This window comes from Medicago truncatula, chromosome 5 (assembly GCF_003473485.1).
Source record: "Medicago truncatula cultivar Jemalong A17 chromosome 5, MtrunA17r5.0-ANR, whole genome shotgun sequence".
In the NCBI taxonomy this organism is placed as follows: domain Eukaryota; kingdom Viridiplantae; phylum Streptophyta; class Magnoliopsida; order Fabales; family Fabaceae; genus Medicago; species Medicago truncatula.
This window is the reverse complement of record NC_053046.1, coordinates 30,529,912-30,547,460: the sequence shown is the minus strand read 5'-3', so window position 1 is coordinate 30,547,460 and position 17,549 is coordinate 30,529,912. Positions and strand designations below refer to the sequence as shown.

At 30.9% G+C, this 17,549-nt stretch overlaps 2 protein-coding genes across 3 annotated transcripts; one reads left to right on the top strand and one right to left on the bottom strand.

The window, feature by feature from the left end:
* Positions 1-1,419: 1,419 nt before the first annotated feature.
* Positions 1,420-8,769, top strand: LOC11407849 (WAT1-related protein At1g09380). Its single transcript, XM_039834532.1, has 8 exons — positions 1,420-1,530; positions 3,918-4,146; positions 5,552-5,614; positions 6,472-6,588; positions 6,669-6,924; positions 7,099-7,257; positions 8,237-8,388; positions 8,485-8,769. Exons 2-8 carry the CDS (start codon positions 3,935-3,937, stop codon positions 8,702-8,704), a joined length of 1,179 nt encoding a protein of 392 aa, XP_039690466.1. The 5' UTR covers positions 1,420-1,530; positions 3,918-3,934; the 3' UTR covers positions 8,705-8,769.
* A 1,426-nt stretch (positions 8,770-10,195) lies between these two features.
* Positions 10,196-14,860, bottom strand: LOC11411939 (NAC domain-containing protein 62). Of its 2 annotated transcripts, XM_003615469.4 has the most exons (6): positions 14,441-14,860; positions 13,517-13,794; positions 12,886-13,194; positions 12,444-12,746; positions 11,442-12,200; positions 10,196-10,867 (listed from the first exon to the last, which is right to left on the bottom strand). In XM_003615469.4, exons 1-6 carry the CDS (start codon positions 14,652-14,654, stop codon positions 10,838-10,840), a joined length of 1,893 nt encoding a protein of 630 aa, XP_003615517.1. In that variant the 5' UTR covers positions 14,655-14,860; the 3' UTR covers positions 10,196-10,837. The 2 variants fall into 2 exon arrangements, with proteins under 2 accessions (XP_003615517.1, XP_024640024.1); XM_024784256.2 differs by lacking the exon at positions 10,196-10,867 and having other exon boundaries at positions 11,215-12,200.
* Between the last annotated feature and the right edge of the window lie 2,689 nt (positions 14,861-17,549).

The following is a 17,549-nucleotide window of genomic DNA, read 5'->3' as shown; positions in this document are numbered from 1 at the left end:
TATACTTCTTGTGGATGAATGTAGCGAGAGATGTGATTCAGTTAATCAACATTAGATAAAATTTGTGTTGAATTCTTTTAATGATGTTTCTCTCAATATCCCAACATATGAAAATGTAATATGGTTTATAAGAAAACTTTCAAAAAAAATTATTTTGATCACATGTATTATTTTGAAAAAATTATAACTTTTATAATAATACAATAATGAAGAGTAATCAATGTTAATTTTCTTCAAGTATTTTACATACATATAAGTTTTATTATAAATTTTTGTTAACGTATCCTAAATTTAAAAAAATTCGCGTATCCGCGTACCCGTATTGTATCATACCCGCACCCATATTTGTAACGGGGCTTCATAGAATTTAAGTAATTATTGCTGAAGTTTGTCAAAATTTAAACATGTATAAGTTGACTCCTTTTGACAAGAATAAACAGAAAATTCTTATGTACCTAGAGTTTTAATGGGTAATATAATAGTATCCTTTAGTTAAAATTAATTCAAAATTTAAATTATTAAACAAAAAAAAAAGACCATTTCATTATATAAGGAGATTAAAGGATATGTCATTGCAAAATTGTTTTATACCGACAATCAATCATGATTCGCAACACATCAAACCATAGCATAATAACTACCTTTTTCAAAAAAAATTAATTTTTTATCAGATAGTCCAGTGACTAGAATTCACCTTATAAGATGAATTAGTGCAATTTTTATTTTTGTTGTAATACTTTTAGTTTTTATTTTAAGTCTTGAAAATCTGTGATTGGTTATCAACGTAAAATAAATTTACAATGATGATGCATGGTCTTTAATCTCTCAAATAATAATAGGTTGTGTATTTTTTTTTTTTAAGGATTAAATAAGAGTTTTTTTTTGAAAGAAAATAAGAGGTTGTTTGGTACGTGAATAGACCATCTCATTAAAAAATGACCATGTCAATTGAAAATACAAGTGGACCTTGACCCTGTGTGTGTGACTCAGATTGACCTTATTTTTCTCCATATGGTTGTTAACTTTTGTTTTTTGGTGATTTTTTATTTTATTATTTTGGTGAATTATTGTTAATTTGTGCTTACTATATTTTAGCATGATTTTGATCATGTAACAAACTTGTGATTGGAAGGTGGGAATTTTAAAACCTCCTCTCCGTATATTATGATTGCTACGTAAATATCTTCCCTCTTCAATTAAATTAAATTCATTGTTATCAATACCCACACGAGATGTACATACATGTGTTAGTTTCTGTATTGATTAGTTACAAAATCAAGAGATCATGCAAATGACCTTCAGCCTATATTCTCAAGGTATTACGGTATTCACTTTGTTTTTTTAATTGAATAATAATAGTAATAATCTTCTTTCATTTTTATATATATATAGTTGAGGAGTTTATTTTACATTGCGAATAAGACCTAAAACTAAACCATTGTATTACAGATTGATGAAATGTTGTTATTGCTAATTGGATTTCATGATTTCAACTAATTCAGATCAATCAGTTTACGAGTTTTGAAAGAGGTTAGTCACGAGCCTCTCAATTAATATATATTTTTTTTTCATGTATCCTTAGTATTTTTTACAAAGCTTATTAGTATAAACTAATGCTATTATTGATTCATCATACAAATTTGATTTAGAATGTATGTATGTACTAGAACTTGAACATAATATTACTTATATAAAAGAATTTGAACATAATTTAACGCAATAAGATGTACAAAAATGGTACAAGTATGTTTGCAGATAATGAAGTGAGGAGCGTCTAAAAGAAATTTTGGAGTATTAAGCAAAAACTATTTCATTTTTAGAGTAAGAAAAAAAAAAATTGCTCTTTGAATTTAAAACAGATGTTAGGTGCATAAATCAATTAATGATCGGAACTGAAGGATTAAAGAGGTGAATCATGTAACAATGGATTACGTGGAGAAATCAGCTTTTAGCTTTTTAAACAGAAGAGCGTGACATAAGCACAAAAATGGGCGTGACATAAGCGCATAAAACATCATGTGCAGTTTTTTTTTTTTAAAAAAAAAAAAGAACATAATTATCTTTTGTCAAAAAAATAATAAATACATAATTATCTGAACCCTCAATTATTATTTTTATTTTGGTATACTCTGAACCCTTAATTTAACTTGTGGGTACGTAGTTATTTATAATAACCAGTTTGTTACACTTTATTTTGTATGTTTTTTTAAAGTAATTAATTAATTAATTTTAGAAGTTTATGTATGTTTTTTAAGAGAAGAAGTTTATGTATGTTTGTTTTTTGAGGGGAAAAATCATAGATGTCTATTAGAAATTCTTAACATAATGAAAATATAAAAATTATCTTAACAATTGTTTGAAATGAGAAATTGTTGAGTAAATTCTTTAAAAAATCATTTTCTACATTTATTTTTTTAAAAAAAGTGATTTTCATTTTGATAAATAAATGTTAAACAACTTCTATTTTTTTTATATAAAAGATTTTTATAAACTTTAAACAACTTCTTCTTCTTTTTTTTATTAAAAAAAAAATAAAAATTTCTTCTTCATTTTTTTTTTTTTTTTTAATAAACGATCTTTCAAGGTCAACCTCTAAACCTTCGAGTATCATTTTTATAAGTGGATAACCCCTAAAAGCTTCTCAACCCCAAAAGAACCGGCTGCCAATTTGAAGTAACTATCTATCTAAAAATAGATTAGAAGACAATTCATTATAACTTGAATCTAAAGTACTTATAAAAGTGTTCTTTTGGATGAGTAGTGGGCATGAATGTTATGGATTTTATTTTTCGGTGGTTGGTTGTATAGGAGTAACTTTAAGTGTTTATTTTAGTGGATGTTATTTTCATGAGTGTCGATTGTAGAGGTGTCTTTATTGGTGTTTATTTTTTAATATTCCGTCTATATGCGATGTCTTTTGATTATACTTCCTGTATCATCAATCTCTGTTCGTTGTACAAGGATTTGGTGTTTACTAAAATTTTGCTGATTAAAAAAAAAACTCAATTGCAAGACAATCTTAACAGCTTCTATGCTGATGTCACTTCCAAGCTTCTATGCTGATGCCGAATGCCGATTAATAAGTGTATATTGATCTAGTGGTGTGGTCCATGTTTAAGCAAAATTTATAGTCTCAATTCCATGAGTTCAATAATGTGGTAAGAGTCTTTCAAAAAAAAAAAAAAAATGCGGCAAGAGCAGTGATATTTAAACAACTATTTTATATAATTTTTGGTGACAACTTTGTTTTCTCTCTTTTTATTGGATAATAACAATGGAAAGAGAAAAATGAAGAGAGGGAATAAGAGGATAATGTGAGTATGAGAGAGAAAGTTGTCACAAAGTAGTTGTACAAATATCATTAAAAATAATTTTAATTTAATGTTAACTTTTTTTTTTATTAAAAACTTTTCAATAATCAGTGTCTTCTATTTTTTAATTTTTGAATGAACATAACTTACATAAGTGATTCATTCTTTATGCATTTGACATAGAAGTTTTTCTTGGTACTATACAGGTTTTGTAGGGCACTGTATAGTCTGTACTCTCTTCCTCTGAAATTAATTTCAAAGTGGTACTATATAGTTTTTCTTGTATCCTTCTTCCCACGAATGACACAGAACAACATGTAATGTCGACACATAACTTACCATAGTGTGACACAAAGAGTTCTCCTGTACTCTAATGCATGGCACCTGTTTTGTCAATTTATTTTCCAGCATTTATTACTACAACTGACTTTTGGTTAATTTTTACATAGCCAAACTATTCAGGAGTCAGGACCAATTCTTTTGATATTTTCCACCATTTATTTCTTGAGCAGTGAACACTGCACTGTAGATATATAGTTTGTCATTCTTCTTATATATTAATAACACCAATAGTTTATTTATTCTCTTTTCATATTTTTTCCTTAGAGACAAAGATAAGAAACATGGGAAACACAGAGAGAATTGAAAGTATGAAGGAATGGTTCAAATCATCACAAGCACTTCTTAGTATGTTATTAGTGCAAATATTTGCAACTGGGATGCAACTTCTATCAAGAGTCATTTTGGTTCAAGGGACTTACATTTTTGCACTCATTGCTTATCGACATATTGTTGCTGCTATTTGTGTTGCTCCTTTTGCACTCTATTTTGAAAGGTAATTCATTTTCAATTCTATATTTTATTTGCAAATTGTTGCATTAATCTACCTAGTATATATAGTACTCTTTCCCATGCACTTTACTTCCCTTTTTGTTCTGTGTTCATATCTTTTTTATTTCAATTTTTCCCAGCCCTTTATTTTTTTGTGGCAATCATGCAGATAGTGGTGCATGTCCAGCTAAATATAACATAGTATTTGACCTAGAGATCGAGTAATTCGATTGTTAAAATCTCACCGTCCATTTATTAGCCCTTATGTAAAACAAAGCTCTGAATGGTTTAGCCATCAAAGTTGGTATCAGGGAAAATCAACCTTATACTTTGGGAGAAATACACTTCAAGAAACTAAACCAACACCACTAAGGATCTATTTGGAAAATCTTATTTTTGAGCTTATAGCATATGTCTTATATACTCATTTGACTAAAAAAGACATGTTTGATAACCGTCACTTTCTCATGAAGTCATAGCTTATTTTACTAACTTATTGCAATTTTTATAAGCTAGTTCAAGTAGCTTATAACTTATCATTATTTATTCCAATTTTACCCATGTATTCTTAGTTGAAAAAGATTAAATAAATGATTTTTGTCATTCCATACTTATAAGGTAGATCAACCTCTAATTTTACCAAATAATGCAAATTCAACCAGCCTACTTATCTGTTATTAGTTATAATATAGCCTATCATCTAACCGCTATAAAGGTCTATTTGGTAAGTCATATTTAAGTTCAGAATTTATGTCTTATAAGCACATTTCATTGAAAAAGACTTGTTTGATCATGTTCCTTTCTCACGAGTTTATAGCTTATTTTTACTAACTTATAACATTTTATGATAAGGTAATTAAAGTAGCTTGTAACTTTTGATTTTTATCTCAATTTTACCCTTATAACCTTAATTGATTTTTTTTTTTTAATCTTTTCATACTTATAAGTTAATTTTCCCTCAAAAAAAAAGTTAATTCAACCGCCCTTAAAAGTTAATTCAACCACTAATTTTATCAAACACTACAAATTCAACCAGCTAGATTATTCTCTATTAGCATATTAGCTATTTTATTCTAAACAAAGTCTAAGTCAATCCAAGCAGAGATTTTACAAGGATGTCATTGATACTTGATGTCTTTGTTCTTATCTCTTTTAACCAACCTCTCTCTTATTCGAATAATTTATTGTTTTAATTATTCATCGACTATTTTCTATTGTCTAAATACACTTAAAGCACCAAAGACCAATGTCAAGCAGGTATGGTTTAAAACCATTTTTTTTTTGTCAAGATTATTATTATTATTATTATTATTATTATCTCCGTGCCTAAATGTATTCTTAAAAAAGAACCGTTGGATCAATTTGTTTGTTATGGTGAAATGATATTTATTGGTTACTTATGGTTGCAGAGGACAGGCGAAGAAGTTCAATTGGAGAGTTTGGTTCTGGCTTTTCCTTAACGGATTCGTGGGGTATGCATAATATTTTTATTTGTTTTTGGTTTTAATATTCCTTTTTTTTTAAAACTAGATTAAAACACTCTCTTGGAAATGAACCTCTATAATATATGTGTGAGATCGTTGGTTATATGCCACTCTCATCATATACTGTACTGTACGCCTGAAACTAATAAATGAATCCAAAACATAGAGTGGTACATAAGGTAGAAAAGTAATCAATGAATCCTAGTAATCAATGAATCCACACTCATTTATTTTCAGTGTTGCTATGTTGACTTCTCATGTAAATATTCAATGTAAAAGTCCTCGTGAGTTTAACTCAATATGGACAATGTATAATATATGTAAGGTTTGAGGTTCGAATCCTGACCACCATAAAAGAAAAATATTCCATGTAAAAAATAATTAGTATTTTCAGCATTATTTTATCTTGAAATGCTAATCCATGTCAACATCCTGATTTGCTATGCTATGTTTCTTACAGCCAACATGTTTCTCATATAACATCAATTAAGGAAACAAAAGTAGAACAATAAATGTTTCAAGTATCCTAGACATAGGAAAGGGAACTAGTTGACAGTCCTAACAAAACCTCAAATGTAGTACTAAATAAAATTGGAAATGTATATCAAAATAGTGTAGCACAAGTATTAGATAAAATTATATCTCACTTACTTTAAAGAATTAGTCATTATAATTGTGCATGCGGGTACTTTGTTTTACCACAAACATTTATCACACAAGTTTAACTTTAATATACACTACTAGTGTTAAACAACTTGCAATGTATCTTTTAAACTATAGTTGTGACTAATTCACAGATTTTTAATATTATTTGATAACTTAAGATGGTACCTATATGTATGCAGGATGACAATGGCTCTAGGGTTATTCTATTACGGTCTTCGAGACACAACTGCTACTTATTCCGTCAACTTTCTCAACTTGGTTCCTATATTGACATTCTTAACTTCTATCATATGCAGGTATATAATCTAATTTAATTTAACTACATAAATAAATTAATCTTCCAAATATATAAATTTTTGGATGAGTGCAATTGCAGAATGGAGAATTTGAAGATTGGAACATGGGGTGGTAGAGCCAAGTGTATAGGAGCTATTATGTGTGTTGGTGGAGCATTAGCAACGAGTCTTTACAAAGGGAAGGAATTTTATATTGGTCATCATCATCATCATCATCATCATAGTCACCATTCTGCTGAGATTAGTGCTGTTGCAGCACACAAAACTCACATGTTTCGTGGCACTTTCTTTTTGGTTGGAGCATGCTGTTCTTACACTGCTTGGTTTATTCTTCAAGTATGTCTCTCACTTTCTTTTTTTATTGATTGCCAAGAACACTTGAATGAGATGATTCTGATTTCTTTCGGCTTAACTCTTATATAAAAATACAATTGAGCGTTAAAACATATTATGGCTCAAAATATATGTTATTATTATCCAAGTATGCATGTTTTGTTTGAATTTAAACAGGTAAAATTGGTGAAAGTATTTCCATTGAGGTATTGGGGAATAATGCTATCATGTGTTATGGCCGCAATTCAATCAGCAACAATAGGCGCATGCCTAAATCAAAGTAAAGAAGCTTGGAGATTAGACTGGAATCTACAGCTGATTACTATACTATACTCGGTAAGATCATTTGCTGAATTATGCTTAGCTAGCTTCAAAATGAATTTAATTATTTGGTTAAATTTTGAAAACTTTATTTGGTCAATTCACATTTAGAATTGACATCCAAAACGCCACTCAGGTAGTGTAATGACAAGTGGATACATTTTTGTGGCTAAACACGGGACATCTAAGATAATTTGAATATTAATATTTGGAAAATGTTATTTCCAGCACTGACAAGTTTTAATTGCATGATTTATTTGTACACTTCTTATTTTTCAGTCACACCTCCTTGAATTGTGGCAAATAGTGCATTGTGGTTGACTGCTCTTATTTTGAAGAATTCTTGATATTATTTTTCTAAAGATATAGCACTGCTCTTAGTATTTAGGTGCATAGTAACTCAACATCACAAAATCAGCTGGTTAATGAGATTTCTGCTTTTATAACTACTATTGAAGCTAGTGGCGGAGCCACTCATGGGCCACGGCCCGCCCAAACCCTAAAAAATATCATTTTTAATAGGTATATATACAAAAATTATAGTATGATGTTATATTATATATTTTATGTTGCGTTAGAAGTAATAATCATGCAGTGTGTTTCAGCGGTTTGGCAAAGGTTTTGCACGTCTTAAGATCAACTTCTGTTGGGACACTCTTTTTAATTTCTTTCGATTTTTTTTAAAAATAAATTAAAAAGACCATGAAGGTTCGTACCGCGCATACTGCAACACTTTAATAATTCTTTACCATTAAAGGTAACAACCTTTTTTTTTTTCAATCTTGCTATTAATATATGTATGAACAAAGCACAAATTGACCCACCCCGAAAATTATTTCTATCTCCGCCACTGATTGAAGCCATATTATTCAATGTGAAACTTTCACCAATAACTTGTTTTCTACACATTTTCAGCTATCTTTGTGATTTGTTATGAGAATGTATACTCTAATTGAGGACCATGAACACTAATGAGTAGGATTGAATTATGTAGGGAGCATTGGCTACAGCTGCTACATTTTGTTTACTAACATGGGCAATTAAAATTAAGGGACCTACTTTCCCTCCAATGTTCAATCCATTGGCTCTTGTTTTCGTTGCCATATCTGACACTATCATACTTGGTGAACCACTCAAAGTTGGAACGTATGAATATTTTTCCCTCTTCTTATTATAACAATTTTCATTTTATTTAATAATCAAGCTTAGAAGAATCACTAACTCAAGAAGCTATGTGTGCAGGTTGTTAGGCATGGTTTTGATTATAATAGGATTGTACTATTTTTTGTGGGGTAAAAGGAATGAAATGCCACGTTTGCCTCAAACAAGTGTTGCAGCAGCAGAATTATCAACAAGCATGGATGATCAGCCTATTGTGTCTCAATCAAAAGCTGTCGTAGTACCAACTTCTTCACCAAATGAGAGTGTACATCTTGATGTTGATAAATCTGATAAAAACTGATTATTTTTTAATCAAAATCCTACATTGTAAGCTGAAATTAAACCAGTAAATTAGAATAATTTTGAAATTGCATTTTTAGCCAAAATATGTTAAAGTCAAGGTAGTTTGAAATTCAGTCATGTGGATTAGATTATTAAAATCAACACAATTAATTAATTCCTTAATAATCGTCCACAAATTAAACCTTATAATTTTTTCTAATATATGTATACGTCCATGAAACAACAACGGTAGCAAAGAGAATGTTGAAGACATACATCTTCATATTGAGCTTGAGAACTCTTAGTTCATGCAAAATCTTAAAGCATTCCTCCAATTAGCCCTTTATCAAGAAGATATTTTTGACTTGTTACGAGATAATGAGGATTGATATTTTATTTTATTTTTCAAATAATTTAGTAGTTAGAATTTTGCCCTTAATGTAAATAAATGAGATGTTCGGAGTTCGAACCACAAACTTTATTTATAATGTATTGTACCTATTAATTGAGCTAAACTCCTCGTTAACCATTCTACAATCAATATATATATATATATATATATATATATATATATATATATGTGTGTGTGTGAGACTGGTCCTCAAGTTTTTCATTTATTTCCTTTTTATATTGCTTAGGACGTTAAATTGATATAAAATTAAGTTTGATTGCTTAAGTTCTCTCTCTCGAAAAAAAGATAAGTTTGATAGCTTAAGATAGGATTGTTACTATTATGGTATCCTTTCCCATATATTTTTCTCTTTCAAGTTTCACCATTTTTGTTTTATGTTTTTAGACATTATTATTTTTTTCTCTAAGTTTTAATTCTCCCTTGTAAATTTCCCAAAGTTTTTATCAGTTCTTTATATTTTTATTCGTATAATACTGTGTGAGTGCATGCATTTGAAAGGTTATATATATTACACATTGAGTGCATAGGGAAATAATACCAAATTGGCCTTTGATTGATACATCTGAATTGTTCACGTTCTGTTTCTATTTTTTTCCCATGGTTTTGTTGTGATATTTTCTTTGTTTTTTTTAAAGTTGTTCATTTTGATTATTTTCATATTTGATATGTGAATTTGACACAATATTTCTCGAAGCAACTACATATGACAATCATAGTGGGGACTAAACTGAAACACTTAATAGTTAAGAACCAAACTGAGAAATTAAAATAAGTTAAAAGACTGGGGGATGTATTAAGCCTTAATTCAGTTGAACATTCTTCTATTCTCCGCCAGAAACACCAAACATAGATAAAGGGTAGGATTTTGATTGTAATGGTATACTATATTTTAACATCTGAATGAAGTGTTTGGTCTCTCTAATATAGACCAGTTGTTTTTATCTTTTTTTTTTTTTTTTTTTTAAGAAATTAAAATGAGATTATATTAAACACCAAGAGAGATTCATCTCGCACAAGGTGTGTCTGTTATTGTAGGTTTAATATTTCTACAGTATTTTTATTTTCCTAACACAATTTTATTATTTGGGCAAGTAAATGTTGAATAGCAAGGTAGAATAGACCAACACGATCCATTAGAGTCTGCACCAACTACATTAACCTCATTATAGAAAACCATTTCTTGTTGCTGTTGAAGCCTCTTGTCTGTTGGAGCCTCAAAGAATATTGGAACGATGCTAATCGTGACATCTAAAAAAATCTACTTCCAACTAAGTAGCAAAGCCAATTTTCTAAGGATAATATTTGCGGATATGACCGGACATTCGACACAGTTCATATTTATCTTAACTGTTTTTCTAAGGCGTCCATTTCAATCGTAATGCGACTATTGTTTGGGAAATCTTTCTTTAACCTTCGCATGGTTGGATTGTGGCATATTGACAAACCTTTATACTCGGGCCAATAATTTGAGTCGTGGACCACTTCAAAGACGACGTATACACCTTCAAGTAATGTTCTCGAATCACCGTCATGCAATGTTTAGTGAATGAATCACTAGAACCTAGCCTTGCTTCAGCCATATGTGCTCTAAGTGAAAACAAGGGCTCAAACCTATAGTAGGTTGGTTGGACCAAAGTTGTGATAGGGAGATTGTGAGTACCCTTGAACAATGAATTCCACCATCATTGTATGCATTTGAGTCCTCATTGTACGTGCTTAAGTTCACTTTTCTCTCTTTGCTTAGTAATTGAACTTGGGTATGGTCATATCCTGCATTATCGGAAAACAAAAACGTTAAATATGTTAGAAAAATAATATGTGAAAATTTAATATATGCATTTTTATTTTAATAGAAAAAATTTCAATCAGGACGAAAGTGATACGATGGAAATATTATAATGAGTATGAAAAATTGTGGTTTGTGATAAAAATATGAAAGTGTACTTTTATTTATTTCTATCAAAAAAAGCCTTTTATTTTATTTTTTACTGTAAAAAATATGGATGCACATGTAATTTAATCCTATATTTATTTTCATTAAGTATATATATTTTTCCACCTCTAAAAAAAGTATATATATTTTTCCTATAAATTTCAAGATGGGAGCTAAATTTAACTTCAACAAAAATTGAACGGTGAAATTTCTTAATCGACTGCATTATGCACATACTATTATATGATTGTACTTATCGACAAATATAGGAAAGCCAACCCTCAACGCCTCCTTAACTAGCCCAAAAAAAAGTAATGGAGACAAATTCTACACAGGAATCATCGGCTAGCAAGCATTTCTAAATCTAACATATCCCCAAATATTAACAAGCAATACTAGCGAGACCATTACAATGGCAGAATATGCAAGAACAGTAGACCGCATAGCGCTGATCGAGGATGTCTTTGAAGTGCACCGAACCCTGCCCAACAGAAAGTTTTTCGACCCCGAGTTGGATTCTGCAGTTGTAACATGTTGCTCACAGATCTCTCTTGCTGACATGGGAGATGTCTTCTCTAGGACGGAAGCACTCTCAGCAGCAGCATGGTTTTCTGAAGCTTCCGTCTCCTGCAAACTCTCATCTTTTGTAGTCTCCTCGGAAACAAGGGAATGCTTGACAAATCCTCCTAATCGTATTCTACGCAGTGCACTACCTTGTGCTTGCATCACTGGGTTCATGTTTGGCTCTTCATTTCTTCTTTGTCGACGCCTTATCCTTATACCAGTGTCATCACCAAGGACAACAGTATCCAAAATCCTCGATTGCTCATATTCTGATGCACAACTCCCATCTTCCGTCGTCTCAGAAACCAGGGAACGCGCAACAAATCCTCCCAATCGTATTCTCCTTGGTGCACTTCCTTGTGCTTGCATCACCTGGTTCATATCTGGTTGTTCATTTTGTCTTTGTCTAGACCTTATCCCAATTCCAGTGCCGCCATCGACAACAGTATCCGAATTCCACATTTGCTCATATTCATTTACCACAGTGGGCATTTGTCCCATGCTAAAATCATTAGAAAGAGTCATCTGGGAATTGTTCTGAAACAACCCTACATCACTGTTTTGCAGAGTCACTCCCTCGGGATAATCATGTGATGCTAGCAGGTTCTGCAACATACAATCAGATTAACATTAAACCCATGGTATTAGTAATCAGAGCTAAATATGCCCACATATATACAATAAAATTTGTGTTTTGAGGTGTCATTTAGAGAAGGCAATTAGCTTAAGAACATTAACAGAAAAAGGTTGGAACTGCCGCTATGTGTTCTGAAACTAACAAATGGCATTCTGATGGCAGAAATTTAGAATGAGCAAAAGAAAAAAAAAAGGGTCAGAGCTGTTACTAACCATCATATTGGCCATTTCCACATCCGAGTTGCTGCACGACCCATTTTCCGGAATTTTAAAAATGTTTGGGCTTAGCTCAAGACTGATAGACGCCTCACTGGAGAACTCGTCCCAATTAACACACGAGTCAAAAAAGTCCGAAACATCTGTCCCATTTGTACCATACTGAATTAATTCATTGTTGGCTTGATGGCCAAATTCTGGTGGAAAGTGTGCATGGGCTGGGGAGAATAACTTATCATCCCATGGCTCAAGCTCAAATCGTGGGCTGTCAAATATGTCCAAGTTTAACAGCTGATCTTCCTGAAATAGTTAACATCAAGTATAGTTACGAAATCAACAAATTCAGTGACTTCAAATCAATAGAAGGATCATTCAAATAAAACATTAAAGGAAAGGAACAAATAAAAGATTAAACTCAGTTGCAGTTAGCCCATCTTACCTCTGCAGCCGGTACTTCTAAACTCTGATGTTGTGCATCAGAAGCATTACATGCATCGCTATAGCAATCAGCTGTGGTTATAACGTGGGACATTGCTTCCTCGGAGTTCTCAGGGATAGCTGCTAGGTGCCTTTCATCTTCTGTCGCTAGTGAGGAAGATAGAGGAACCAGATTTAGGTCAGACTGTATTTCTTCTGGAGAGTAATTGGCAGTCGTAGGAGTTGAAGTAGTCTGCTCCGCTTCACCACAGTTTGAACTTGCAAGACTCTCATCTTGCTTTTTAAACAAGCGACAAAGGACATATGGGTTCTGGCATAAGTCAAATCAACCATGTTGAGAAGTTAGAAACATATAATTATCATCATTAACATCTATAATTGCTTAGGCAGTCATAAATCACATTAGCTTCGCGTTAGTTAAGAACAAGATAAGATAAAGGTACACGGAGTTGTGGTAGATGTAATGAAGTGCATTGAAAAATTATGGAACAAAATGAACAAATAGAGTTAGAATCAAGTTACAACAACCAGCATCATTGACTCAAAGTCAACAACAAATACTTCAAATCAGTCATTAAAATCAAACATAAAATAAAAAAAATAAAAAAAAAAGAGAGGAGATGAGAGTAGACCTGTCCAGGGTTGGTGCCATCAAGCTCTTTTAAGGTAGGTCTATACTCATGCATAATCCAATGAGTCCTCTGCCCCTTCGGAGCACGACCAGCGTAGAAAACAAGAGTCTTCTTCATTCCAATTAAGGTAGCACCAGACTTAATCTTTCGATCTTTTCCTGTCGCTTTCCAATACCCGTTAGTTGTTGCGCGGTTCAATCTGCTCCCATTCGGATACTTCCGATCCATTGGACAGAAGAAGAACCACTCTGGATCCTTGTTCCTTACAATCGATAAATCTACAAAAAGAAAAAACATCAACCCCATCATCAACAAAATCATAAAATTTTCACTAAACAAACAAAATCATCATATCAAATACCATAACCACATGATCCAACCATACAAAAGTAATTTTTTTTACCAAAATTAATGTTCACTACGACCAATAAACCTACAACAAACCCCCCACCCCCCACAAACCCCATCATCAACAAAACCATGAAATCTTTGATCGACAAAAACAAAATCATCATATCAAATATAATAGCCCCATCTAACCATTCAAGATTAATTTTCCCTAATTTTCAACAAAACTAATGTTCATTAAAACTGATAAACCTACAACAAAAGTCCCCCACAAACCCATATCAACAAAACCATCAAATCAAATATCATAACCACATTTAACCATTAAAAATCAATTTTTTTCCATACGAAAAAAAAAAACTCATTCAACATGCAAAATTACACAGAAACAGTAAAATTACGGCCATTAATTAACAATTAAAACAACTTATAAATTTACATATCAAACACAGATGATCACAATCAAAATGCAGTCAACAACAATCACTTATCCAAATCAAAGCCATTCCAAATCATTCACAAAACAAAAAAACCTAAATTCAAGAAACGATTAAAGATAGAATTTTTTTCTCTTACCAGGCAAATCCCAAGGCTCAAATTTACAAACATCAACTTCACGAATAACCCAAACTTCATCACCGTTTCCATTGATCTTCATCCTCAGATAAAAATCAACAAGCTCCTCATCAGTAGGCCGGAACCGGAACCCTAACGGCAGCTTGTTCAGTGAAAGAACCGCCAGCTCCTCCGCTTGTTGCGGCGACGGTAAACACTCAACGACGGCACCCATTACAGTGAGGTTTGAGAATTGGGATTTTTTTTTAGCGATTTTAGGGATTAGGGATTTGTGAAGAAGTATTTTGATTTTGATTGGGTTAGTTTTTGTTAGTATTTATAGAGAAGAGAAAAGAGTAGAAATTGCTGAGAAAGTGATGCGTAAGAAAATAGTGGAAAACAAGGGAGAGTGATGTTTGTGTTAAGGAGTTGTTTGGTTGGTTGAATTGGAAAATTGAATTTCCACATGTGTATGGTAATTTATTTATAAAGGGAAATTTTCATTTTTAGAGAAATGTAAAAAAGAATCTTTTTATTTATTTATTTATGGATTCAATGCAATTTCACACGGTTTGCTGCATATACGGTAATAAATGGAGTGCCCCTAAAAGTACATTTTCCCCTAAAAAAATAAGAGTGCATTTATTTTAGAAATCATAATGTAAAAATATTGAAATTTGTTGTCGAATACTGTGATCGGGTTTAAACGTTGGTTATTCTATTTGTATACGAGTTTTCAATAATTATTTCAGTCAGTTTGTTTACACTTCTGAAGGTACGCGACGGCGCCGTAATTTTATACAGTTTGTTTGGCTTTGTTGTGTGGGTTCTATGGCATGAAAGAAATAATAGAATCTTTAAGAATAAGGAAATCGACATTCACCATTTCTTAAAAATAAAGATATATTTTTTAGGTGGATGAAGGTCGATAATGTTAATGTTAGCTTAAATCTTCATTCGTGGTGGTCGAACCTGTTTTTTAATTTGGGTATCGACTAATCACTTTGTGTTTCGACTCCCTTGTGATTAGTTACCTTGTATAATTTGACGTTTTTATTCGCACACCTTGTGTTGATAAGAAGTCTTTTTGATAGTAATATATTTTATTTTGGCTTGTTCAAAAAAAAAATTATTGTCATTTCATTTATTTAAAAAAACAAACAAGAGTATATTTTCTAGGTAAAATAATTTTACTATTTCCTTAAAAAAAAATACTATTCAATCAAATAAGAACTCCTTAATGAATGTTTGATTCGACTAAGTAATTTGTACCCTTCAAAAAGTAGCATTGGATTCGATCACGAATTTGTAGCATGGGATTCGATCGCGAATTTAAATGTTGAAAAAAAGTATAATTTTTTGGTGAAAATTATTTATCGCTAAATAACAGTGGAAATGTTGTTGTACCTATAATATGGAAAAAAAATTATAAATAGTCACTTTTCACTTCCTTTTAATCTTTATAAGTAAATACTAAAGTCGCTCTTTTGACGAAAGATAAATAAAAAATCTTTATAAACCAAAAGTTATTCTTTTTAGGAATAATAAATAAGTTATTTTGTCATTCAACAAATTTTTATCATAATGAAAATGATTTTTCAAAAAAAATCTAAAATATGGTTTTCAAAAAAACTATTAAAAAAATATTTCTAAACCAAACTAGTAAATTTGAAAATTATTCCGCAAACAATTTCTTTTATTTTTTTATAGATAAACGAGATGGCAAAGAATCACGGTCATGACGTACAACCGAACAATTTTGACATTTTTATCAATTGAGCTATGACTTATGAACCTCTCAAACAAAATTATATTGGTTAGTAAAATGAAATTCTCCCAAATCATTCGTCATAATTGAATCTGCCGTAGTAAAAATCAAAGAGGATCGCTTTTAAAAATAATTGTTACGAAATAGGACACCCGTAGGAATTTTACGCGTTGCACGATCAGTGCTTTATTTTTGGCTTAATATGGGGAAAGAAATATATTAATTTATCAAATTTAAAAAGTATCCATTAAAATATTCAATAATTCCTCCCAAAAATTAAAATATTTATGAAGCCAATTACCAAAAAAAGTTCATTCATTCATTAAATAAATTTTACGCGTTACCTTATCTTACATACGTGTGTGAACTGGACACGGAGTAACCGTACGGGTCATTAAAATGTTAATTAAACATTACCAAAAATAAAATATAAAGTATTTCAATTAAAGAAAGAGTTTTAACTATGGTAAAATATTTTATGCTCCATAAATAAAATATAAAGTATTTCAACAAAGAAAGAGTTTTTAATTATGGTAAAATATTTTATACTTAGAGTGTGTTCCTCTCAACCAACTTATGTTTTTTTTTTTTCTTTCTTGAGCCTTCAACCCACTTATATTGTCGTTATGGTGTTAGTTTGAGACTATGTTCCTTTGAATCAATCATGCGTATGACTTTAAAAGTATAATTATGATTGTTTGATAGTGTAATTTTAAACTATAGAATATATAAATTAAATCCATAAATTGCACATATTAGTATAGTAAAACCAAGTTAAAAAAAAATCTATATGATCAAAACATATTAGATTATGTATGTGTGAAATAATTAACTTGCCTTATTACAAAATTTAGTATTCCATAAAGAGTTCGTCATAAAAATAAAAACAACAAAATACTAAAGATATTCATCGATACATATTTGTATGCCCCGATACGTGTCGAGAGAGCATTCGATGATTAAATTATATTTAAAAAAATTTGTCCGATACATTTCAGATACGTTCAGAATACGCGAGAAATACATCATAGATTCTGGTACGCACAAGATACATAATGTTTATATTATTTTGTTTTTTCTTTTTTGTTTTAGAAAAAAGAGGAAACATATTAAAAGTACATATCACCACCAAAAAAATATTAAAAGCACATACGTGTGAAATAATTAACTTGCCTTATTAAAAAAATATTAGAAGGACATACGTGTGAAATAATTAACTTGCCTTATTTTTGTCAAAAAAAAAAAAAATTAACTTGCCTTATTAAAAAGTGTAGTCTTCTAGAAGGGTTCGTCGTAAAACTAAAATTATAGAAGTGGTGCCCCAATGTATATTTGCGAGCGACGATGATTTTCTCACATCAC

Excerpts from the sequence above, each read along its gene's own strand:
- LOC11407849 (XM_039834532.1), top strand. The coding sequence starts at position 3,935 with ATGGGAAACACAGAGAGAATTGAAAGTATGAAGGAATGGTTCAAATCA. Across the intron at positions 5,615-6,471 it reads TTCCTTAACGGATTCGTGGG|GATGACAATGGCTCTAGGGT; the intron begins GTATGCATAATA and ends ATATGTATGCAG. Across the intron at positions 8,389-8,484 it reads GAACCACTCAAAGTTGGAAC|GTTGTTAGGCATGGTTTTGA; the intron begins GTATGAATATTT and ends CTATGTGTGCAG.
- LOC11411939 (XM_024784256.2), bottom strand. The coding sequence starts at position 14,654 with ATGGGTGCCGTCGTTGAGTGTTTACCGTCGCCGCAACAAGCGGAGGAG. Across the intron at positions 13,795-14,440 it reads TGAGCCTTGGGATTTGCCTG|ATTTATCGATTGTAAGGAAC; the intron begins GTAAGAGAAAAA and ends TTCTTTTTGTAG. Across the intron at positions 12,201-12,443 it reads TGGAAATGGCCAATATGATG|AACCTGCTAGCATCACATGA; the intron begins GTTAGTAACAGC and ends TGTATGTTGCAG.